General features: G+C 39.9%; 1 protein-coding gene across 1 annotated transcript in view; it reads right to left on the bottom strand.

Moving 5' to 3' along the window:
• Nucleotides 1-1,558: 1,558 nt before the first annotated feature.
• pde1cb (phosphodiesterase 1C, calmodulin-dependent b) overlaps nucleotides 1,559-26,687 on the bottom strand; it is a gene marked incomplete at both ends in the record, with an annotated part of 87,915 nt that continues 62,786 nt past the window's right edge. Inside the window, 15 exons of the mRNA XM_083928602.1 lie at nucleotides 1,559-1,578; nucleotides 2,087-2,149; nucleotides 3,596-3,829; nucleotides 4,453-4,622; nucleotides 7,534-7,654; nucleotides 9,494-9,575; nucleotides 12,191-12,311; nucleotides 15,195-15,292; nucleotides 15,812-15,944; nucleotides 16,621-16,721; nucleotides 19,880-20,020; nucleotides 20,534-20,650; nucleotides 21,458-21,524; nucleotides 22,821-23,003; nucleotides 24,235-24,348. Coding sequence (XP_083784728.1) covers nucleotides 1,559-1,578; nucleotides 2,087-2,149; nucleotides 3,596-3,829; nucleotides 4,453-4,622; nucleotides 7,534-7,654; nucleotides 9,494-9,575; nucleotides 12,191-12,311; nucleotides 15,195-15,292; nucleotides 15,812-15,944; nucleotides 16,621-16,721; nucleotides 19,880-20,020; nucleotides 20,534-20,650; nucleotides 21,458-21,524; nucleotides 22,821-23,003; nucleotides 24,235-24,348 — 1,765 coding nt within the window. The remainder of the gene's footprint in view (nucleotides 1,579-2,086; nucleotides 2,150-3,595; nucleotides 3,830-4,452; nucleotides 4,623-7,533; nucleotides 7,655-9,493; nucleotides 9,576-12,190; nucleotides 12,312-15,194; nucleotides 15,293-15,811; nucleotides 15,945-16,620; nucleotides 16,722-19,879; nucleotides 20,021-20,533; nucleotides 20,651-21,457; nucleotides 21,525-22,820; nucleotides 23,004-24,234; nucleotides 24,349-26,687) is intronic.

Here is a 26,687-nt window from a genome sequence, read left to right as displayed (position 1 = left end):
ACAATTTTTTAGAGAAAAACATATCTGTCATTATGCAAATACTGCCAAAATGTTGCTTTTCATCCAATTACACATATTAAGTATATAGTAAAAGCTGAACCAGTATCGCAGCGGTTCAATATGTTACATATGCACAGTAAGCAATATTTGCATCTTCTATACACATTACAAGCCTTAAAAACCTGGCAAACAACCAAGAAGCTGATACAATTTGGACTCATAGCCTCGGATGCATCACAGGAGCATGATGGATTCAACTGGCTAATAGGTGTACAAGCACACTGTAAACTCCATTGAAACATTACACCAACAACCTCAAAGGCGAAGCTGCTGTAACAAAACTGTACTGCAAAATAATACACATATAAACGATAATTCAGCGACAGTGTTGACTTTTTGCTACAGCGTACAGGAAATACATATAAGAAGGCATCGAGAAGAAGTCTTGACGAAGAAATGACATACAGTGTGAGGATATTAGACACGTAGTGCATGATTCATACAGGACACAACAAACAAACAAAACAAATAAGAATGTTAACAAAAAGAAAAGTGAGGAAAAATATTTTATATATTTACAAAAAACTTGAAATTGTGATATGTTTGAAATTCAAAAGTTGCATTCTAATTTTTGGACATTTCTCACTACGATATCTTACATTTTATCCAAAGAAATATCCGTTGGTCGTGGAATCTAGGATTTCTACACCTCCTCAGATTCATACATATACAAACTTTCAATATATACAGTAAAGAAGCGAGAAACACAAAAGAACCCGACATAAACCTCGCTGCAAGGAATACATATGCACAAAGAAAGTAAACCTTAGGGGGGGGGGGGGGGGGGGGAGGGGAAAAAGTGACACGACTGGTTTCCTGTAGTATAGCCTCAAACATTAAAGTCTCCCAACAGGAAATCCTAAAGCACAGAGAAACATTACGTTTTTTTACTGTTTAGCAGCTTTAGAAGTCCCTTTTGGTGTACATCTTTTCTGCGGTTCCACAAATCTGCGCTTATGTATTAATCAGTAATTACCAAAATAAATTAAACGCAAAACTTTAGGTCTCCAGACAAACTTTTTTTTTTTACCAGAGGATAACTTGTGATGTCAAAATCGAAAATAGAATAGACAGCGATGCATGACACAGCAGTGAAGGGTGGGACTTGTACAATGGCTACACGTCTGTGGCCGAGACAAACACAAAACAAGCAACATTTTCAGTCTCAGTCTGTCAAAGGCTCCGCTTCATCTCCACTGCCATCATAAGGTCAGGAGCTTCTGTATCATCTACATCGGTAAGCAGGCAGGTGCTGTTGGTATAATGGATGTGGGTAGAGGTGCACGCTCTGCATACAAGAGCCTGGGAGAATAAACATGTTAAAAGTAAAAACAATTGATCACAGAGACAAAAAAGGAAGTGGAGGTGATTCTTGATGTCCTGTAGAGGGCGACACAGTCCAACTAATGGCCTTGCTTCTGGTGTGAGTTTGAGTCTTTCCATACAGGTAGAGGCAGGTTCAGAGATGCAGCAGTTGTTGAGAATCTCCACAGCTTGCTTACTCCATCGCCACCTCTGCTTTGGGGAAAAACAAAGAATATCAATAATTTAGGTGAGATAACTTATCAACAAATTAATGTGACTGGTAATATAGCTCTAAAATCTGTGATTTTAATTTCTGATTAATCCTCTGATCAAGTAACAAAAAGTCTTGTCCAATGTTTCACATGATTAACCTTCGACAGCTACAAATCTTCATGTAAGTACACATTTATTCCTGCTAAAGCAGAATAGTATGTCAGCACAGAGGCTTGAGGGAGAGTAAATTGAAATACTGGTTTTAGCTTTATATCATAAGGTCATTAAATGCACACCAGTTTATTAGGTACATATACAGTAAGCGTTTCTATTACTCTGCCCCCACCATTTATATCACTGAGGGTAAGCTTCATGACAGAAACACTGTATAATACAGTGACACAGTTCACCACAAACTACATCCTGTAAATGCTCATCTTCATGAAGGTGATGTTGCATTAGAATGCATTCGTTTCAGAGGGGTGTACCTAATAAACTTTCAACTCACCATCGTCTCCTTTGTTCTTGTTTTCTTCACCCTCTGGAGATTCAGTCCCTTCAGACAACTCTCCTGAAAAGTGAGAACGGTCATGATATTCATCACACTGTTTTTTTAGTGGTGGCAAACAGGCAAACTCTATCCAAACAAGAAAATGAAATCCTCAAAGCAGAGGATGCCTTTTTTTAAAAAAAATAAAAATGTATGAGACACAAAATATTTTGACTGAATTTTGCAGAAACATGTTTCAAATGATTCACAAGACATCTACAATATTACCATTTAATGGAGTGGTTCAGACATGAAAAAACATGGACCATGGGAGTCTCTGTCGCACGCACACCTGGGTGAATGTATCGGCAATTGCCGGTTGCTGGACTGACATATTAATATCTCAAAATCAATATATATCATGATATAGCATGTTTTCTGGTAATTTCAGATCCAGCTATACAGTGAATATGTTAACATGCACACACACAAATAGTGTGACATAAAAAACAAAAAAACAATCTTCAACTAAAATTCCCTCTAGATATTTCAAATCAGACTTTCTGAGAAATCTGAGGTAGTATGTGCTTGTTATTATCAATTTAGATGATGTAATCTCATATCCCAATATCTCGATGGGATTTCATCACATTCTATTGAAAGACGATAAATCATCAAATTGAATTATCGGCCAGCACTACTGTATATATATTAATTATTATAATTATTATTATTATCATATTGTATTATATTTCAGCTACAGTCTGTTGTCTGTGATTTACTCACGTCCCTGTTGTTATTACTCCTTCATTGATTTAAAGGTGGGGTGAGAAAACTAGACTTCTGGGCCACCTCTTGGCGCTGCTTTAAGGCTTTAAAACAGGGGTGCCCAATTCCGGTCCTGGCCCTCCACCCCTGCTTTAAAAGATCTAGCCCGTGATGGGAGACTTTGGCCAATCACAGGTCATTTCAAAGAGAAAGCGCGTTCCTATTGGCTCAGGATAAAGAGGAGAGGGAGACCTGCAAGAAGAGGTCTCACTCTGATCCAAATAGTGGCTTTTTTAATCTAATGCAGCCTACTTTTAATTAACAAAACATTTACTTAAAATTAAATAATTTTCTAGGTAAGGCTTAACACATGTTGCACAATGTAAATTTGTCTCCTACAAATATTGCATTGATATAACTTTTTATTTATTTCTGAATTACATTTGTGTCCCTTCATAATATTGTCTGCATTGCCACTGATCCACAGGTTATTGTGTTGCGGGGGATGAAAAAGAACTTCAGAAAAAGACATTGTAACCTCTCGGTTTATGCACATTAATACACTTACTTATAGGTTTAAAAGAAGGTAAATGGGTGCTAAAGGTTGGGAGATGTCTCACTGATAACATGAATAATGGATGAGGATGATAGAAATGTTTACTGCAGATTTAATAATCGCTAAGGTCAATGTGCTCTATGTATAGCAACTGCCTTATATGACATATAATGCTATGGGATTTCACAGTGAAAGGGACATACCGTTCTGCAGTGGAGGATTCTTGTGTGTGGCACTCTCGGGCTGTGCTTCCTGCTCTGATTCCTCCGTGTTACCATCTGGTGGTTGGTTGACCTCTGCTGACTCTGGGCCCCCTCCCTCCAGTTGGTCCTCCTTTGGTTCAGGCTGTTCTGGTTCTGTGTCGACCTCCTGGGGCTCCATAGCCTCTTCCTGCTGGGCTAGCTCCTCCGCTTCCCTTTTAGATCTCTCCTCCGCCTCTGAGATCATATAGACGTTGGTGGCAGGTTAGCGTGTGTGTGTGTGTGCATTAATCTACCACTACTTAATTCTTACTTTAAGCCAGTAAAGGCTGAGAGTGCTCATTTGTTCTATTTCTGACCTGATATAAGGCACATTTCTAAAACCTTTCTAGGAATATTATTTTGAAGCTGCTTTAATTGGGTTTTTGACCACTTGGGGGCAGCAGAAACACACTGCAAACACACGTCTCCCTTTTAAAGCTGACATGATAAACTAGCAAACAGCTGCCTTTCGGTTGAGTAATGTGGTTTTCTTGGCGATGGTTAATGCAATTAAAATGAGGGTTTGAAGATGTTGTGGGGTTGTATAAGAAAAGAGGTTGCCTAACAGAGAGATGGAAGGGGAGAGAGGAATGCAGAGGTTGAGGATCTCTGACAACTTTCCCATGAGCTCTGATCAAAATCGCCCAACTGGTGAGCATAGAACTTGGATGCCTAGACAATGGTACCAACTTGTGGTAAGAGCATTAAGGGCAGCTTTATGAAACATTTTTCCAGATTCTGGTGGATATAATGATACAAGATATATAGAATGACACATTTTCATGTTTATTATCTTTGCTTGTATGAGTCTACTGTACCTTTAGCAGCCTGAGCTTTCCATCTCTCTCTATTCTGATAAACCTCTTCGTTCCACAGTGCCTTGAAGTTCTTCATGTCCACCGTCAGCAGAGAGCTTTGTCCCGACGAGCTGCTGTCTGCACTTTTCACACTGTGCCTCTTGACCTCCTCTGAGCTAAGGCTGTTCAGACTGGACAGAAAAGTGAGAAGGACGTTAAAAGTTTAACAAGACAAGACTTGAAAGATAAAAAATCTGAAACACTGAATCAATGAACTTGTATCCTACAGCGCTCCTGAGAAAAAAAGTTAAACAAGACAAATGTGTACAGCACTGTGTGGCTGTACTGACACAGAAATCACAAAGTCAATGCTAAATTCTGTTGTTAAGCACAAATAATGTTAATCATGTCCCCCACCTTAGCTGAGCATGTTAGCATGCTAACAATTGCTGAACACAAAGTACTGAGGCTGATGTGCATGTCATTAGTTTTGCAGGTATTTGGTCACAAACCATAGTATGGGACATAATAACATGTTGACCCAAGAATGGCACTTGATGGAAATTTAAAGGGCCACTCCACCTTTTTTACATATGAAGTTCAGTTTACTTGTGAACAAGAGCACTGCTCTGCCTGTGTGAAAAAAGTTAAATAACGTCTGATGACCAAGGCTGTTGCCTAGCAATGGAAATGTGCTGAAAAGGTCTTTAGGGCTTACGTCCTCTGCTCAGTTGGTCGATTGATTTGTCGACATGCTCATGTCCGACCATATTCTCATTGGTCAGACAATCGCTGGAATTACTTTCATAATTTGAGTGTCTGATAAAGAATTTTATCCCAGCTAAAACTGCCAGCCGTTCTTCTGAAACGCCCAGCACAGACCGAGGGAGTGGTCTGGATGTGCAGCATCTTTTTCAACTAAGATGCCTTGATCCAGTGATTCTTGCGTGATCTCGTAATATGCTCTCGGTAGCTGCCTTGGCCAAGGTTGCTGCTGAAGTAACTCCTCCAGAAGAAAGCTGCTGTGTGACCCTCTGCACATCCTCCCCCCTCGTTCCTTCACGGACACCTGTTGGTTGCTGACTCTGGCTGGGACCCAATCAAGGACGTCTCCATGGCAACTTACTGTGTTATCGTTTTGACACTGTGCGGACTGAGACGCTGACTGGGTAGCTGGTCAAGGCGACCCATCAGGCTGATATAACACACGCATCCATGGTCACTTCCATAAATATATGCAACACAGCCTCCTCACCCATGCCTTCGCAGCTTTCACCCTCCTAGGCGACAGGAGACAGCTGACCTTTTTCCCTAACACGTTATGCAAACTTTTTTTCTGAGTTTTCTGTTTCATGTACTGTTTTTTTTTTTTTAAATCCTGCACTGTGCTTCCCAGGAGCGCGGTGTGGGTAGTGCTTTTTTATCCTCCCCCCAACCCCCTCACCCTCATGTGATGTACCACTTTCCTACCCTCTTTTGTAAAAGAATTTCCCCTCAGAGATGAAAAAAATTTGATTGATTGATTAAATGATTGATTGATTGTTTGATTGATTGATTGGATATAGGAAAGGATGAAGGCTACACATAGGCAGAGAGGACAGATATATATATGTATATACACAGATATATACGATCCAGCGGTATTCATTTCTCCTCCCTTGTTGTTCGACACTTGTACATGCAGGGTGCGACAGTTTGTCTTTCTGGTAGCCTATTTGTCCCGCCCCACCTCCAGTGCAATTAGACGGCTTGGTAAAAACAGTGGCAGTGATGAGCACAGCATTTTATGTGTAACTCTCTGCAATCAGAAAAAAATCCCAAACGTGCAGAGGTCAGCACAGAACAGACACCCTCTTAATGCTGCTGGTGTTTGCAGCTGAGTGTGAATTCAGTCCACTCCCAGTGCAAAGACAAAAACACTTGTCATTAGGGAAAAAAACACTTACACTACCAGGTAAAGTGCACTTAATATGCTGTGTCATTAGTGAATCAGAATCTTTTCCAATCAACTAATCGATTGTTTGAAGAGTAGGTAGAATTTCAGTTGACCAAGATTTTCTTTGATTTTCGTTGACTACAGCCCGACTAGCTTGGCTATGAAAATGAAGAGCTTTCGGATTAAAATGGAGAGAACATTGAGAGAAAAGAAAAGAGAAAGACAAGTAGATAATCAGAAGCAGACAGAGAGTGCAGACATAGTTACAGATGACTGAAAGCAGCTATAAATGCAGTGTAGAAACAGTCTAAGAAGACACATAAAGCATCCAGGTGTGTGCCAGACAAGGAGACGTCACAAGTGGCAACATATCTGTGATTTTCACTCGGTTAACTTTGACTGGAGGCCCGCTGAGTGATGCTAATGACTGCTGTTGAGGAGAACGGGGAGGTTGATACTGACGTGCAGGTGCAAAGGAAGAGGCAGAGCCAGACTCCCCAAATACTGCTGTACTCACTTTAAAAGACACAAATAACAGATTCATGTTATAAATAATGTTACTCTGGATAGTTTAATTATTATTAATGCAGGAGCAAGTGGAATGCACTTTCTTATCTGGATAGTTTCAGAGTCTGGCATACCTGATCTAATATGTGGCTGGAGGAAAAGTACTGATCAAATTAATTTAGCCAGTGGAGACAGAATCACTTTGTTTTGCATTTTTTTAGAGGCTATTGTGTATGCCAATCCAGCACTGCAGCTCATTCTTGATCAGGAACACCGAGTTTTGCATCTCTAAAATACCAATTTCAAGGTGTGTGGCTCTGCCCGATGAAAGGTGGAGAGATTTCCATGCACAAAAATGGATTACTCATGGGAGACTCGTCCGCTATTCTAAACACTTTCCATTCGCTATGCTGTTATTGCAGGGGAGCAGCTGAAGTTTAATCACGTCACTGAGCGAGCAGTTACTCAGACAGATATGAGAGGTGCGTCTCTGGTAGAAAACAGTAGATCTTCTTGATTAAGCAGGCTGGTTGATTAAACCCGCTCAGATTTACATACAGTCACCCACTTCCATCTGCTCAGTCCTGCTACTGAGCAGCAAATGAGAATGTAAACTTTTCATTTTCAAACGATCTCTCAGAGAAAGTGTTGCAGCTCACCTTGAGCGTCTAAAGCCGGCAAAACCTGAATGGGAGGCCTCGTCGATGAGTGGTTTGACGATACGTTCCATCATGTCTGTTAGCACAGTGAAGGTGGGCACCACAATGAAGTCGATGAACCCTGTTGACAAAGATATCACCAAATTCAGAACATATTGTCATACTGTGCCTTTAAACGCGCCGTCAGGACTTCTTCTATTATGATGTCACAGCTATACTATATATAGCTAGAAATTGCCATTTTAGTGCCATTACAGTCATTCACCGGTTGCAATGACAGTGCAGACGCTGAGAGCATAGATGTGGAAGACCCAGAAATGCTAAAAAGATATCTCTTCTTAATGCTATTGTAATGTAAGAGACGAGGGACAAAATGTACAGTCCTCACTCTGCTAAAATGCAGTTTAAAGATGAGCATTTTAGTGCTTACAAAGGATAATCTGCACACTTGTAGGCCTGGATTTATACTGATAGGCAACTTACCTACAGGCTGCCTTATCTGTTTGGTGGAAGTTGTCTGGACTAAACACAACCTGAGAGGAAAACTGCTCAGGGCTGAAACAAAGTCCTGCTACCTTGTCTGCATATTTTTCGGGTCAGAAAATGAATGAAATTTAAAAAAAAAAAAAGACAACAACTCTAAATCTTCTATATTTTTACATATTTCTCCTAAAAAGACCCAATCAATAAAAAAAACAAGGCACTAAAGGACAGCTCTTTGAAGAAAAAACATAATTTATCATACATCAGTTCTCTTTCAAGGAAACTGTTGAAGCACAAAAACACATATCATCATTATTTATCTGAGAGACTGATACACAAACCATGCCATGACATTACTAAAGTTCAATTTATTTGGGTCTGATTTGAACATTAGGTTAAAGTGTCTTAAGGAGTCAGTTAAATTTGGAGGAGGAAGTTCTAAACCCCATAGAGAATCTCTGGGAAAATCCTTGGTAAAGTAATGTTTAAGAAACCCCTCTTTAGTTATTGAACTGTGGAAGAGACTGAAGTGTGAGAAACTAGTGATGTCCCGTGGGCGCAGATGTGCTGAAGTCATCTCATCTCATCTCATCTCATCTTCATCCGCTTATCCAGGGTCAGGGCGGGGTAGCAGCTTTAGCAGGGGACCCCAAACTTCCCTTTCCCGGGCCACATTAACCAGCTCTAACTGGGGGATCCCGAGGCGTTCCCAGGCCAGTGTGGAGATATAATCTCTCCACCTATTCCTGGGTCTTCCCCGAGGTCTCCTCCCAGCTGGACGTGCCTGGAACACCTCTCTAGGGAGGTGCCCAGGGGGCATCCTTACTAGATGCCCGAACCACCTCAACTGGCTCCTTTCAACGCTAAGGAGCAGCGGCTCTACTTCGAGTTCCTCACGGATGGCTGAACTTCTCACCCTATCTCTAAGGGAGACTCCAGCCACCCTCCTGAGAAAACCCATTTCGGCCGCTTGTACCCGTGACCTCGTTCTTTCGGTCCTGACCCAGCTTTCATGACCATAGGTGAGGGTAGGAACGAAGATTGACCGGTAGATCGAGAGCTTTGCCTTCCGGCTCAGCTCTCTTTTCGTCACAACGGTGCGGTGGAGCGACTGCAACACCGCCCCAGCTGCTCCGATTCTCCGGCCAAACTCACGCTCCATTGTCCCCTCACTCGTGAACATGATCCCGAGGTACTTGAACTCCTTCACCTGGGGGTAAGGACTCATTCCCTACCTGGAGTAAGATGTGCTGAAGTAATTCAAAGCAAAGGGCCTCTACACTTCCCGTTTACTTTTTAATCCTAAAAGCCCTGAGAAAACACTTTTTAATTATTCTCTCTGACACAATGATTACTGTGCTCTAATGTTGCTCACTTTTTTTCACAAAAATAAAGGGTTTTGTTTAAGAACATATACCCATCTGGAAACACACATCATTATGCAGGTGGTGTATGTGACGATGTAGAAGCCACTCACCGATCTGGGACTGGGCCACCATTGTGGACTTTCGGTCGCAGAGTGGAGAGAATGGCAGGCCAAGCTCTGATTCTTTGTCCCCCTGGAAATACAGCGGCATCGCCAGTCAGTAATCATTCTTTGGTTTATATAAAAAATGCACCCTACCCTTCAGACGTGCACTTACAATAGAATGACAGAAACCCATTCACAATAGACGAGCACAACGGCACCGTACACCATATGATATGATAGCAGTTCTATCAACAGGCTTTTGGATGTGTTTAGCCCCCCCGCCTCAAGTACTTTTGGGCCACAAATGTGTTTCATTTTCTCTTCTTATTTGTCCCAAACAGATGAGATGTGGAGTCAGGAGGCAATATTCTCTGGAGAAGCTATTTATTGGCAAGATAAAGGCCTTGTGAGAGCAGCCACAATAACAATGACACTGATAATGAGAACAATGTGGATAGATAATGGAAGAGATGAAAGCAAGGTTGAATCAGTTAAATGCCTGCCCTTCTTATTGACATTATAAAAATCCACAATTTATTATTGATAACCAAATGCATTTCTTACAAAGAGCAAAGTGGCTGCAATTTAACTTATGAATATGACTGTATAATTCACTAATGTAAACTGCACCATATTAAAACAATCATTCACTATTGTCATTAGTTATTCCTGGTGTGAATGAAACTTGACACACATGGGGATTAATTGGAAAAAGAAATAGCTTTTGTTGCAACTAGTACAATCCTAAACACCAACACCAAAGGAGTGAGTGATTTAAGTGTACTATTCTGAGAAAAGATAAATGATCTGTCCTTCAAATCTAATGATTTTTCATCTTTTGGCAATCCTCAGAAATCCTCAGAGAGCAGTTCCTCTCAGACTCCACAGCTGGTTCGATAGATATATTTCCACATAGCCGGATGACAACGAGTGTAATTTGAAGTTTTTTTCCTCCAATTTTTAACATCTAAGATTCCACAACAACTGAGTGATCTAAGGAAATAATGTGACACGATCTAAAGCTGAAGAGCTTTTGTCAACAACAATAATGTCTGCGTTTCATTTAGGTTTTGCAGTTCACAGCTCAGCCTAGTTTGCATTATTGCTTAATGGCACTGGGACACTCAAATGGAGTGGCACCATCATTGGTGGAAATGCTTTAACCTTTCCAAATCTTTATCGTTATTATTATTCTTCTGTACCTTTTTCAGTCGCCTCTGGCTTCTTTCAGCATTCACCATTCAACTATCAAAATGTTCAGCTCCGTCAGCTGATTAATGCTCATCTTCAGTGTTTTTTCTGCCTTTCATACTTTTTAATATATTCAACCTTTTTCATATTTTTTTATAATGCAAACCAATGGAGATCAGCTAAAAATACTCTTAAATGTGCCCCTCTTTGAACCTCATCTTGTCCCACATACTTGCACCTACATACTTCATTCTAACTTTAAACGGACCTAAAGACTTTGAACTATTTAATTCTTATTCAGTTTTTTTATATCTTTTGCAGTTTTCCTTTAATCACGGTTTATGTTTAATGTTTTTTTAGACCCGATTAGAGTTTATGGGTTTGTATTGTGCCGGTTGAGTAAGAAGAATCCCTTTGATCTCTCCCCCAGAACGCCAGATTCATCTGTTCAGTTATTTCTGACTAAATCTTCGCTAGCTTCCACTACTTTGACTTCTCACATATAATTTATACTTCAAGATTTAGGCATTCTTGTCTTCTTTCAAAAAATATGCTCATTGTAGGACTAATTTTCTGTCTCAAAGCACCAGAAAGTGCCTTCTTGTTCTCATTGACTCCAATGTTAAAATTTGCCGAACTTTGATTCATCAGTCATTTTTAACTTTGTCCTCACAAAAAACAAGGATCCATGTTGACCAAACCCTCTAGTGCTCAAAGTGAAGACATTTTAACAATACAAGTCATAGTTCTTCTGTGAGAAGGAGTTGTTTCAAAGCATGTTCCTATGCATTTCAGTGCAGAGACCAATGCTTTAGTTATAAACTGCAGGGTCTTCGCCATGGCAACCATAAATTTGTGCTGCTGGGTGAGGAGGTCAAAAGGGCAGTCCTAACAGAACTTGGCTGGGAACCATAGGGGCGCAGGTTCGAATCCCTGTATGGGGGAGCTGGCCTCTGATTGACTCTCACATAGCTGGCCTCTGATTGGCTCTCACATAGCTGGCCTCTGATTGGCTCTCACATAGCTGGCCTCTGATTGGCTCACACGGAGCTGGTCTCTGATTGGTTCTCACAGACCTGGCCTCTAATTTCAGCCTTTTTAATATTATTTTCAAATTTTAAGCTTTTTTATACTGTACTACATATTCAGCTTTTTTAATAATCTCTTCAAATATTCAGCTTTTTTTTATATTTTTGCAAACATTAAGCTGTTTTTCACTGTAGCTTCAGCGTTAAAGCATTTCTACGTATTTCCGCAGGAAATGTGTTTTGTAGTTAACCTTTTTGTTTCACCTGTACTCTTTTTGTCACAAGTCTCTAGTTTCTATCTGAGTTTTTCAGAGGGGGGGTTCAACTGAACCTCATTTTGGAGGATGTAAATAAAAGTGCATTACACTATAACAGTGTTTTAATATCTAATTATTTGTGCAGAATGTGACCAGCTGAAAAGAATGCCTTGTTCTCTCTACATGCATCTGAACCCCACATCTGCATGCTCGGTACACCCACTCACCTGTCTGAAGAACTCCTCCAGTAGGGAGGTGGTCCAGCGGTGGTGGAGGTCCCAACTCTTGGCCGGATGGCTGATATCTGCTGTGTGCAGCAGCAGGGACAGGGCTTTGGGCTTGTCAATACTACAAAAAAAAAAAGCAGATACACAACCTTAAAAACTGAAGTCTGTCTGAGAGTGGTCGTGTACACTGGCCTTTTAGGTGGGGAGTGTTGTTTTTAAATGAGTTGGGGGGGTTTCCACAAAGAAACATCAAAGTAAATGTAAAAGTTCAGAGAATCTCTTCATACTGATCTACATTTAGTGTTATGTCTTATGCCTAGATCATTACAATGAATGGGTTTGGAGGTAACATTATAATGTTATACATTATATTTTAGGTTATATACACCTCTATCTGGTGGCCTAACACCTGCTTAGTCTTTGGCCTGGCAAAAACATCCTGAAAGCAAATCTGTGATAAGGTTACTAAACAAAAAACCCCAAAAATACACGAACATTTCCTTTCCAATTCCGAGTGTCCCTGAACACAGAATGGTCAATCATAGAAAAAAATGGAAAGAATATAGCACAGCTGCAAAGTTTCTACAGCAATCATTCCACAAAAATTGACTGTCTGTGAAAGAACAGCACAAAAAAAATGTTAAAAAGTTCAAGATGGGTGACATTTTGTTTAGACCTTTATATGTTCAGCATTGTTCTGTTCTGTTTACATCTTCAGTCAACTCTGTGGAGTGGGCAGGTTCTCTGGTCTGGACCCAGGCAAGATAAATGTTAGTTTACTCTAAAATCACGTTTGATTTGTGGTTTTGAGAGTTCGGATCTGGTTGGACTTTGGTTATTCATGAATGGAATCTGTTAGTGTGTGGTGTGCTGTTTGGGCCAAATCCTTGCTCTTAACAAAACTGTCTGAGATGTACGACGCTTGATGACATGTTGCTCTGAAAAATCCGCAAATAAACTACAGTGTTTGTGTTCATGGTAATAGAGCCATGTCACTCAGTCATCACTGTGGCTCACTATAGCTGTTTTAACAGCTTTTGGGCCACAATACAGCTGGTAAGCCAATACTAATTATTGTATTATTAGGATCAGTTCATTGTTGGTCCTTTCATGGAATTTGTTGCCAGTAAGAGTTGTGACGGCACTGATCTAATGGAGGCACCCAACCCTGAAAATGCTTAAATACTTCTCATTAAACTGATGCTGAAATATTAACACTGTGCATTAGGCAAATTGGTTTTCTACACTGAAACACAGTGTGAAGAGGCATCATCTCACCTCATCAGACATTGGTGGTGTCTGAGATATCACTTGATAACCATATCAAAATATCATGTTTAATGGACTGATGCATGAATGGAACAGACACATTCTAATATGGAAAATAGGCACACACACAAACACACACACACACCCACACACACACACACAGCACAAGGTTAACCAGAGGTGAGAAGGACTGGCTCAAATTGCCCCTCATTCCATTTGTGGCAGATTGGGTCTTAAAGTGCACTCAAAGCAGGCCTGGAGCACAGTGGTTTGAATTACTTCACATTAGAGTCTATTCAGCATTACAGCTTCCTGCTGACTGCAATCTCGTTTCTGTGCATGTGTGCATGTGTGTACCCTATACCGTAGCCTGATGATTACTTTTCAGTCAGCTCTCTTTGAATTTTAAAATATATTTAGTATAGGAAGTGTATGAAGGATATTGTTGATTCCTGTATATGTTCCTGGGAAGCTGCTAATCTCCACATCACTGCTTTCTGAGCAGTTTTCTAATCATTACGAGTGCTGCACTTTATCTAGTAAAAAGAATACACGGAAAGGTCGACGAGTTTCTTATAACCGTCTCATTGCAGCTACATCAGCCGTGATGACTCATCACGCCATATGATAGTTTGCTTTATAGCTTTCTTTTATTTCTGTTTGCAAACTACAGCTCTGTGTCTTCATGTAATAATAAGAATAAGAATAAGAATAAGAATAAGAATAAGAATAAGAATAATAAGAATAATAAGAATTTGAAACACATTAATTTCATAAAGCAAATACACCTGGCCTTGTCTTCCTTGCACAGAGTTCAACCTGGCTGAACTTTCATTTGCTGATTTAGAAAATAATTTATTCTCTTTATATGCTATTTTTTATTTGTTATCTGGGGGAACTTCGTTGTACAAAGTGAAACTCTCGAGGAACCTTCATGACACACGAGGCACAGGTCACGTGAGAGACAGAGACAGAAGCGAGGAGGCAGTCTAGCTTGTCTACCTGTACTGGAAAAAACTCATACTACTGTGCAGAGAACTTCTGATTTTCTCAATTAAATTTAATATATGTTTACCAACACTCAGCAACAGCTAGTGAATACAAGTGTTGAAGAGATATTTAGAGCTGATATTTATGTTTGTATGCACATATTGAAGAATATAAGCAGCAGAACATAAGTGCTGGTAAAGACAATAGTACAGTACATTGATTGTGGGAGGCTAATGTTTTCTAGCAGGTCATCTTAGCTGTAACAGGCTACAGTGTGCCAACAAACCAGCCAGCAATATTTTTGCCATCGGCTGTTTTTCACACCAGTGTGCAAATAAATTTCACCCTGCCAAATCTGGTGTGACTGCACCATAACTCTACTGCATTCACATTCTGTGATTGTGCCTGAGAGGGCCTGTAGCAGTACCCTACTGTACTCCTGGATTGCATAATGCATGACATTTGGTACCATTTGGCCACAAAATCCTCATTCCATTTCTTATTTTCTTTTTTTTTTGAGTAATCAACACCTGGGAAACAGATGGCAACTCTTGTTTGTGTACAGTCCATTTGATATAAACTGAATGTTTGCTGTGTTCTGAATGTTTGAGTGGACTGTCAGGGCAGGGTTAATTGGGTTGTAAACAGCTTGAGTTTTAGTACACAGTGGCAGGGTTAATGAGGATGTAAATTGCTGGGACCAGGGAAGGGAGTGTTAACAGTACTGAAGGACAAGTCAACTGACCCCTCGGGTTGTTGCAGGAAATTTTTCATGGTCTTAACCTGCTGGAAGTGGCAGGACATATCAGTGGCCAGCACCATCTCCACCACCAGAGCCCGCAGCTCTCTTGATGAAGACAAAGTAGGAGAAAAAAGAAGAAGAGAAAAACATGAGCCATGTGCTGTATAACAAACTGTCAAACTCACAGGTAAAAAGAGGCAACTCATTTCAGAAGTCGATAAAAGTAAATGAAGCCAGCCAACAGAGTTTTTGAGAGCTATTTATAATATCCGCTTTGACAATCCCCAGCTTATACCATAAGAAATCGGTTTGCAGCTGTCTCCTATAATGTATTATCACCCATAACACTTCTATTCAGCACAAAGTTGTTGGACCTTGAAGGTAATCCTACTTTCCTGATTTATACTCCACCAAACAGTTGCTCATCTTGAAAAATAAGAGATGCGTTCACTTTGGCCTTTGAACGGGGTACATTGTGAAACAGTTCTGCTTGACCTGCCTGGCACCTGTCATGTCTACCGCTTTATCTGTCTCGAACTACAACATCCGTCTTATTACAGTTTTATTTCCACTCGCTGTCGCTTTTTTCATCCCTCTGTCTGTCCAAGTATCTGTCTCACTGACCTCCAGTCATCCTTGGAGAGGTTGTAGAGGATGTTCATCTCGTCATCGTCCTGCAGCAGGCGGTATGCTGCGCTGACGTGGTGACTCTCCAAAACTGAGCGGTCATTGTACAGGATAGCTGTGTCTGACCTGTCAAAGACAAGCCAAAGCAATAGTTTGGTCTATATTGGAATCCAATACAGAAATAATGGACCCTTCAAAGCTGAAATGCCTTCAATTTATCTGTAACTTAGGAGGAGGTCAACTGTAGAAGGGGGAACTTATGAGGGACAGCATCGAACAAAAAACATAAAACAAAAAACAAAAAACAATAAACAAAAGCTCCATGTATTACTTCTACTATACCAATGATATATATAATGCAATATTCAAGATATTAAGGTTGTACATAATACAAAAATGGTCATGCTGCTAGTGAATTAATTTAAATAATCCGGAAGGTTTCCCTAAGTGTTTATTTGGACAAAATTATTTCTATGAAATTTTAGAAGTTGAACTTTTACAAAGAGCTGTAGAAAATGGACTTTTAGTTTGAAAATAAGGACACATTTGAGAATAATAAAGGGTACAAAGACAGTCAACAACATATATAACTTTAATTTTAACTATAACAAAAGGTTCTGTCACAATGTGATCTCTCCAACTCAAGTTCTCTAGGACAAGCAGTGCATCTGGACTTCTGTCCTGCCTCTGTGTTATTACCACACTGCAGGCGGACTCTGGGACTGTGAAGCCCCCTCGCTGCAAATGAAAAAAATTGATCTGGTGGTCAGTGCCATGCATTTCTGATTTTACGATCCATTACCTTGTCTGAATGTGGAAGTTGTTTGTGGTCCCCGTGTGTTCGTAGTCGTGCACCGCTGCCGCAAAGATCATGGCAAAGATCTCAAGCTCAGTCAACCAGTGCTGCAGACAAAAGTGAAGGAGAAGAAGAGGAAGAAGAAGAAGAAGAAGAAGAAGAAGAAGAAGAAGAAGAAGAAGAAGAAGAAGAAAAAGAAGAAGAAAAAGAAGAAGATGAAGAAGAAGAAGAAGAAGAAGAAGAAGAAGAGGAGGGGCGGGAAGAGGTGGGGTGCAATGTGAAGATAATGATGAGGAAGGGGATATCAAGAGAAGTGTATAGAAGAGGGGATTTGTTGAAGAGGCGAGGCAATGAGATGGAAAAGACAGTGACATTGACAGGACAGAGGGAAGCGAAAGTAATGAACAGAGGGGGAGAGAATGGACAGAAATTAGAGAAGAGAAATGAGAAGCCAGTGAATGGAAAAAAAGGGAATGCAGGGATGGGTACATTATGACAGAAAGATGTAGAGGAGAAAAGTGGTACATAGGATGGCAAGAGAAGTATTTGGCATGAGGAATACATTACCGTCAGGGATGAAAGGAAACAAATGTGAAGGAGATCATAGAGGAAAGGTCAAGAAAACAAAATGGAAGCTTTAGATAAGACAAGCTCTATAATCACATTTTAAACTGTTACTAAATACTCCTCTTTCCCTTAGGAGGTGTCTCACTCTGGTTTGTGACTGTTACCAAATGTGAATGAAAAAGTCATGCTATCTTTAATTACATTATGAGTTTATGCTGTCTCAAGGTGAGGATACAAGTTCTATTTGCGGTCCTGTTCAAACCTTTTTAGGCATGATTCGTGACTACAGCAGAGTGGAGGATGTGAAAATAGTAGCAACTCTTAAAGGAATAGCTCCACGTTTTGGGAAATTAGTTTCATGATGAGAGTTAGAGCATAAGATCAATACAGCTCCCAGGTCTGCCTGGCACCTAACCCACCACAATGTGTCATTCTACACTTCTGTTTTTGTACCAATAAAAGAAAAAAGATATAACATGTAGGGCTGTCCTGGATTTTAAAAAAGTGTCTTAGTTGACTGGCACAATTTTGTCGATTAGTTAATTTTATCAACAGATCTGTAAAAACTGTGTTTCTTCACAAATAATCATGCAAAAGCACCACTTTAAATTTTGTGTTTGCCAGAGACTAAGATTTCTTTAGTCGACTAAGGGCGCGCTCACACTATCAGAGTTTTTGTGCGTCTTGTCGACTGTTTTTGAATCTTTTCATCCGACCAAATCTGCAGTAAACACAACGTGAACCTTTCACCACCATTGTTGTTGTTGTTAAATGTCCGCGCATGGTCCGTCCTTCTATTTACATGTCCGAACAGGCGGACATAACGCTACTGCCGTAGGGCTCGTGCTCGTGCGCGTACACGTGCGCACGCTCGTGCTCGTACATGTGCAAACGGCTCCGCTAAAGCCCACCTATTTCAAGCGGGCCGTGGCGGCCCAGCTGGCCCCAGTTGAGCGCTGAGCGGGTGCGCTCACACTACTTAAAGGTACTAGACTTTAGCTGAAAAACCGGTTTTGGCCGCGGCCAAAGGGATAGTGTGAGCACGCTGTAAGACAATAACGACAGATTAGTCGGCTCATCGCCTAAGAGACGGCAGCCCTAATAACATGTTGATTTATGAGCTTTAGAGGTGCTGGCAGGTGGATTTTGTTACCTTAACACAGGTAGCTAGACTAACAGACGCCTGTTGTTCCCAGTCTTTATGCTAAGCTAATCTAGCTTAAAGCTGCTGCTGGTAGCTTAATATTTACTGGTGCCGGTGAGAGCACCCATTCCACTAGGTATAGAAAATATATGTAGAAAGACATTTGAATAGGTGATTGTTTGGAGAAAAAAAAATGTAATTTGTAATTTTGATTTTTAAGTTGTTATCATTTTATTTTTAATTTTTTTAAATTTTTTAAATTTATTTTAGTCACCTCTTTATTTCGTCAAAAGCTTTCATCTATGCCATTTGCTTTGGCGATAATTAACACTGCAGTCATGAGAGTGGTATTGATCACCGCATGTAATTCACAGCAAGTAAGTCAGTGTGTATCTCCAAATGTCAGAAAAAAGCAATTGTGAATATTGAGTTTCATCATATGAGCAAAACCCACACAACCTAGAACGTCCATGGCCAAAAGCATGTGAATAACATGGACTGTACCTGCATGTGTGTGCTTTTATTTAGAGGCCTTCATGTTTAATCTGTTAATGTTTGTAGCATTCACACACCTGTGAACAGGAATTTTCCTCTGAGGTGTGCATGCATCTGAGTGCACTCACGTCCTCAGAGTGGGAATTTAGCTTAGAAAGCCCAGTCGATATTGGTGACTAATCAACAGTGGGGGATGGGGAAGTCATTAAGAGCAGGTGGTGGTGGTGGGGGTCGGGAGGTGGGCGGGTGCAAGATACATCCCTCAGTTTGTTTCCTCGTGGGGCCGGCTTTATGAATGACCTGTTGATTGTTGATTTAATGGAGTCTGGAGGGCCTGCAAAATGATAGATGCTGTTCTCCTGCTCTCCCAGGAGCCTTTGGTTGCAGTAGGCCTAATGTGGTTTACTCTGCAAGGCACTGCCCAAAGAAACACACCATGTCGACAGCTGTCATAGCCACCTTATTAAGGTGATTAAATAAAAACACAGAAGCGGGGGTGGCTGACTGGCTTGGCCGGTTGGGGGATTTGAACTCGGCTTTAGTGAGGCGAATGTTTTTTTGAAGTGAAGTGAGTGAATGCAGCATCAGAAATGCCCTAAAGTCACTCCAGTGGAAAGGAGTAAAACATGGGTCACCAGATGGCAAAAGAACAGAGCAGGAAATATGAAGAATTTAAATGAAGCCATAATTAGGCAACAAGACAGAAAACATTTGACTTTAAACACAAACACAAATATCACTAATAGGTATCACGTTTTGACAGATATTTTTAGAAATGGGGGACGAAGTGCTCAAATGAGCAAGACTGAGATGTCTTCTTTCATGAAAGAATGGCTCATGGATTCTCCAATAAAAAAACCCTCATATTTAGAAGATGACATGTCAGACAAAGCTGCAATTAGGCTGAAATACAGCAGCTGACAGAGATGTTCTGAATACCATGTGGATAAAATGATTTCATAGACTAAGCTTTTCTACTGGGAACCAAACCAACGCCTATATGCTCAAGTGTTTTCTGTAGGTTTTTAACACATGGATGTACACTTAAATCATACTCACCACCATGCCAGTCTTGAGTAACAAGTAGTGTACAGTCTGTGTGACATCAGCAGCGTGCATCAAGTTGTGGTAGGGGTTTTTATGTTTGCTGTATCCCACTTCTAGGGCCTCCACGAATGACACTACAGCAGAGATTGGGATCTGACGGCAGACAAAAAAGCAGCAAATGACTGCAAGCTAAAAAGAAATATTGCACACACTAAAAAAATTCTTAAACCTATTTGGTGATTTAAATAATGAGAACACAAAATTTCAATGCACGCATTCAGCGTCTGAAATTGATGTCATAAAATCAGGGATCGTGAATCACTTAGGCCATTGCAGACTGCGATTACATATTCATGCCGGCTTCATTGCCTGTGTCATTTACTCTAAGATGCTGTCACTTAAAGTGGAGTGTCCTCAGTTATAAGATGCTGTGGAAAATTAGCTCCACCAGTTTCAGATGAGATGAATTATGTCCAACCCACTTCATAATAGGGTCATTGTTGAAATACAAAAACATGATCTAACAGTGAAGTGAGTGTGCTGATTTGCATCAAAGCAGGCATGGTGAGGGGGAACTGTGAAGGTTCTCCTGAATGCTTTCTCTTTACCACAAGAACACTGAATATGTTATAGTTTCTTCCCTTTTCTCCAATGGTGTGGCTTTACCTTGAAACGGCTTATGAGGTCGTATCTTGTGAGCAACTCGTAGAATATGAATTTAAGTGCGTGATCCCCGCTGGCCTCATTTAGAGCGAACACGTCAAACGACCACTTGTCAACATGCTGTTTGGGAAAGAACAAATTTAAATAATGACATGCTTCTCCTCCAACAATGCATTCATCTACTCAACAAATTTGAGTACAGTACTGCAAATAGGGCTGAGCAATAGAACAATATGATAATTTATCTTTAAATGGGATTGCTATTATGAAATCCTATTAATATTTTGACATACAACTAAGTTCTTTAAATTGACAATAACAAGCACATTAACTCGATATAATTCATAATCATACCTGAGGGAATATCATTTGAAAATTGCAAACTACACAAAGTAAACTTTACGCAGTAGAGCTGGGCAATATGGAAGAAGGAAGATATATATCAACAAAATCATATAAAAAATGTCTATTTCAAAATATTTTTCCATATAAACCAATATTTAGGTCATGTGGACGAACCTTTACATTCTGATCCTTGCACATTATGTTCATTTTGAACTGAAGTTCTTAATAAAATGAGAAAATACTCAGTAATTTTTGTTTGTCAGGTATTTAATTCTCACAGGAGTTTACAAAAATAGGCTTTATCACGTTGTTCTTACATATCGACTATCCATTTATCAAATAACCAGAACACATGCTATACAGTGATGTTTATTGTTATCTAGGTATAAAATGACCTATATCAGGGTAGAATATTTTGGCCATATCGCCCAGCCTTAGCTGCAGTTCAAATAATTCTTAACTATAAGTATAAAAATAAATACAAATAGCTCAGGGTATGTAGTCTTGATTTTGGTACATGAGTATACACCATTGTTATTTCATATGTGTGTCCTTTGCTTGGATGTGTTTGCACGTTAATACCTTAAGCACAGATATGACAGAAGCAGGGTAGCTGAGTCCCACCATATTGGAGGTACGTCGGTACATCCTGTTTGGAGGAGATAAAACATCAAATGAAGCACACCGCTGAGTTTTAACACCATAGGTTACCCCATCCGCCCCAAACCACAGCCTGGAAGGTTCCCCACCAATACATCCTACTGTATAAACCCTCAAAATGACAAACTCAGTAAGTGTGCTGAAAGGTTAGGGTGAAAAAAAGCAACAGCAGCTGCAAGTCTGCAACTAAATATTAGGCTGGCCATTTTGAAAGAACAGAACATTATTTTTATATGTGAAGTGGTGTCCACCTCATGCTTCATCAATGTTCAACCTTTTTTTATTTCCATCCTCCCTTTCCCAATCTTTCTTCATTGTAAATGTCTGAAAAAAGATAGCTCTCTGTAAAAACAGATTAAGAAAGATTAGAGCTTACATGTTTGAGGCTTACTGATTTGAACAAATGCATGTTGCATGTTGGTGTGTGATAAAGCCTCGGCGAGGGAGCTGTTTGCAACTCTCTGAATGATTGTGTGGAGCAAGGCTTGCCAAGGCTGTGATGATGTATGGCCGACTCAGGTGAGTGAGTCACTGTGCAGGGGATGCACACACATTTACAACTGATTGAAATGTCAAAGGATCATACCAGTTTTTGAACCCAGTTGTAGCGCTTTGGAGTTTTGAATTGTTTTCATCACCTTTTCTGCTGTCGTTCAGTAAAGTACACAAACAAAGTCAGACAGATTTAGGAAATATGCACTATATCCCTATAGTCCCCTCCATAATTTACTCTGGAGTGGGCAGTAAACTGAGATTAAAATTATTGTAGTTTTGAGACCATGAAAAACCGCAAGTCATCTCATCAGAGAACCTAGAAACTACATGGCAAACATCAAATTAACAGCTTCCAATTGACTAATCGTTTAATCAACACATTTTTAAAGCTCCACACTAATAGAAAGACTGTTCACTGTGCTGGATCACAAACATCAAGCAAGTTCTAAGTCTCTGCATATATTTTTCTGTATCAAACTAAAATTAAATCAACACATTTGCTGCCTGGAAGGTTATACAATCTAATTTCAAAACTAAATCAAAATGCTATGCAAAATGTCAGAAATGTAAATAGTACGTGCAGAAAATGCACTGAAACGTGTACGAACAATGTGCTCGTCCATTCATTAATCAAGGCCAAACTAAAGATGTTGATGGGCCACACAATGGTGGTTTAGATTTGTGACATCAGTGGGGGAAAGATAAAGGAGACCAGCCATATTAATTTTTAAACATTCATGACTAAGTTCCAATATTTGAATGTGGCTGTGTGCCTGTGCATCACACACACCTCTCAACAAATATCCCAGCCTGGACTGCGTGGACAATGCTGCGGAAGCGAGGTTTCTCTTCATTGCGTCGCAGCATCAGGCCCATCTGGCGGGTGAAGGTGGAGGCCAGCCAATCCCGCACCTCTGAGGGCACCGACTCCGACTGGATGTCACTGAGCTCATCCTCTGTGTCCACCAAACGCCTGAAAGAAGGTACATATGTAAGGTAAAAGACACAAATGAAGGGGAAAACAGATGAAGGGAGACTAAAGGCTTACAATAATATTTGGCAGCTCTACTTTTACAGAGGATCAAACTTAAAATCCCAGCAGAGTCCATCAAATAACATCAGCTCTTATGTAACATGAAAACATTCCAGACCTCTTCAAACACCGTGATGGGGAGTATTCAAATCCAATTGTGTGACATAATTCTCCACGGCTACACTGTTGTGTTGACAGGGGATCAGGAGCAAAGCCTGTTGGTCTCCACCCTCTGAACTGAATACATGTTCTTATGGCAAAGAGAAAGCATTCACATCATGCTGATAATCACAATGCTACATGGATTCTGCACTGGATAGTTCATCATCCTCCATCCTGGATGGGTCATGCCATCGCTGGCCCTAATCTGGTGGGATCTGAATGACGAGAGGCTTACATAATTCCATAAGACTGGTATGATCTATGATTCTGGACCTGCATTACACTATATTCCAGGACCTAAACCATACCTTAACAATTCTTTGCCATAACAACGATCTTTCCAGGACTGTAGCCACGTAGTTTAGGTTGTCTAAACCTAACCATAGAGGGGTGGCAGATCAGAAAATACTTAATTTGTTTCCTTATTTTGTTGTTAAGGGATGATAAGTTGTTGACCATAAATACCATCTGCCCACATCTGCCACATCAACATCATATTCAGCAGGTAACAATAACTGTAAACAAAGTAATGTAAACGCACAGAAGTAAGTCAGATATATTGTTATATTATTGAATCATTATTATTGATGCATAAGCATACAAGCAGTACTTAAGCGTTGCTGTAGTTGATCACGATGGAGTCATGGATCTGAAATTATAGCTGTTAAATAAATGTAGATGAGTAAAAAGTACACTACTTTCTTCTGAATTGTAGTGGTAAGTAGATAATGTACTACAGTAAATGTACTTTGTAAGTATTTTTGAGTTATGGTGGGGTTTGAAATACGCCTATAACACATTAACATAATTACATGAGTTTGGAAAATAAATTTAGTCTTCGTCATAATGGTGTTTGATGTTATAACCAAGCTGAGACACAAAATGATTAAAATGACACTAAGAAATGCAGCACAGGGCAATTGGCAGTAATGAGCGTCATCAATATTCCAAAGGACCGTTGTTCTCACATAAATACTTGTTAGAGTGTAGAAAGCTACTGTTTTTTTACCTCGTCTCCTCGATGTAAACGGATTCCAGCACCAGCGCTGCATACTCAAGGTTTTTCTTGAGGTCAGTGAGGGAAGCCTCTCCTCTCTCCAGTTGCTTCACCAGACACCGTAATCTAAAACAGAGATTCAACAGTGAGTTAACAAATGGAATTACTCCCCTGCCATCTTGACATGATGAATTAATTGCAACTGATATTGGATTAATCGTCTCTGGGTTGCTGGTGAAAATAAACCTGTCCTCTTGGTCTTAATCACAAAGTGGGACAGAAATGGACAGAAAACACGACACTACTGTATTTGAACCATAAAATTAATTTATTTGTTGTCTTGTGTACACACACCTTTCCAGCCACATAAATGTGCAAAATGTCCAGCCAACAGAAAAACAGATAAAACTGTTTTTCTCTATTTTCAATATAACCAATTTACTATCCCTTAAAGGAAAAACGAAAATGAGTCACAACGGACCAAAAAGTTTGTTTAGGGGTGCACTTTATTTTCCTACACCTCTGGTCCATTTAAGCTCTGATGAGTCTTGGTCTTCTTCTTTTAAAATAACTTTTCCTTCTCAAATGTCTTGATTGGCCTACTGTAAGTATAACACTTTCTCATGAGAGATGTTCTGACGTGCAGAACACAGGTGTAATTATTAACACTAATGGCCCCAGAGCTCCGGTATCATGCATGTTGGCTCACTCCTGACACTTAATTGGAATGAAGCCATTGTTAACATTATTAGTTCCACCGGTGCTTTTCCTGCTATGACGATTCAAAATGTCTGCCGTTTGAAAGGTCTTTGCTTGGACTCATTTGCATGTCTTGGCTATCTAATCATGAAGCAGCTATGACATTGCTACTATGTGGCTTTTCACAACATTGACTGAATTTTATTAGATTGCATAACAAGGCAAGTGTCACTTGTTTTGCCCTTGACTGGTTATGATTGTAATTTTCTAATCTTGGACACTAACAGCAATTTATACAGAAAGTAACATGCTTCATAAAATTATTGAAGGTTACAAGGTGGCTTTCTGTGGCTGACAGTTTAAACCTTTCCATAAAAAGAAAATTTGACCACATAAGGAGTTGTAAAGTGTTATATTATTTATTATTAGTATGACTGATTTTACACTAAAGCATAATGAGGAACTTTTCCTACATTAAAACTGTATTATGTGGTTGAATGTGTCTTCTTTTGAATATTCTCAAGGCCCGGCAAATAAAAACACCATAAATAGGCACTAAAGGGCAAATCAACTTAATATCAATTTTCTACACACAGTAACCCCTTGCAGTATACCTTTTCCTGCTGTGCTGGAGGTCATGCGCTCCCTTTCACAGCGAATGCCCACACAGGCTACGCTTGTTGTTGAATTATTGAGCAGAAAGCCGTTGAGAGTTACTGCAGGAGGTTTCAGATGCTGTCATTGATCCTTGAAAGCGGTTGCAATTTTTACCAAGTAAAGCTCAAGTTTGAAGAAGGTTGAAAAAAAGTCTTAGTCTTAATATTCATCAATGTAGTTTGCTATATATATTCTTTTTTTATGGACAATATTGGACTTGGGGCCTAAATGTATTCTGTTTACAGCAGGGAAATACCTGTATCTTCAGTCTACACATTATGAGTACATTTTCATCACTCAGGAGACTTTATTTTTAATGTTGAGAGCAGCTTTAAAAAAGGGATATTAAGCAATCCAGCTAGTGACTATTGAACTGCAAGGTCCATCCCTGCAAAAGAGCTACACTGTCATAATTTGCACATTCTTGCAGAAAAAAGTTCCCCGAAATTGAATGGTAATTTATTCTATAATGTAGTTATCCAGAAATTTCACTCAGAATCAACATTTTCAGAGAGAATAAGAACAAATTCTCTGGGGTCCATTTATGCCTGTAAAAATATTCACAAACCATCTGTTGAGATATTTCAGTCTGGGCCAAAGTGTTGGACCGACCAACAAACAGCACAGCATTGCCATCCTTTGAGCCATGTCATTAGTGTTGCCCAAAAGAAAAAAGACATTTATTGAATGAACAAGATGAATCTCTTACTTTAAACTGGCCCTGTACAGTTTTCTTGTAAACAAAGTTATGTTCACTTGCACGGGGAAAAATGGGTCCCGAGCACACTAGGCTTGCAGTCTAACTGACATTCAGTGTTACTAACCAAAAATCATTGTGTGTATCCTTGAGGTCTTACAACATTTCATCATGAAACATTTGCAGAACCCATTTTTAGAGTATTTAAAACGTGACATTGTTTATATCCATGTTTACTAGTTTGCAGTCTTCTTCTTCCCTATTTTAGCTGGCACATCAAAGCATGTCCTTTGGTTGTCATTAATGACGGTTATTAAGAACAGCTGTGCCAGTGAGCTACCCTACTGATATACAAGAATAGAAAAGAAATACCCTACCCCCTTTAACACAGCTCCTTTTCAGACTATATTTC

This window comes from Echiichthys vipera (assembly GCF_963691815.1).
Source record: "Echiichthys vipera genome assembly, chromosome: 15".
NCBI lineage: Eukaryota > Metazoa > Chordata > Actinopteri > Perciformes > Trachinidae > Echiichthys > Echiichthys vipera.
Note: the sequence above shows the minus strand (reverse complement) of the source record. Positions and strands in the feature narration are given on the sequence as shown.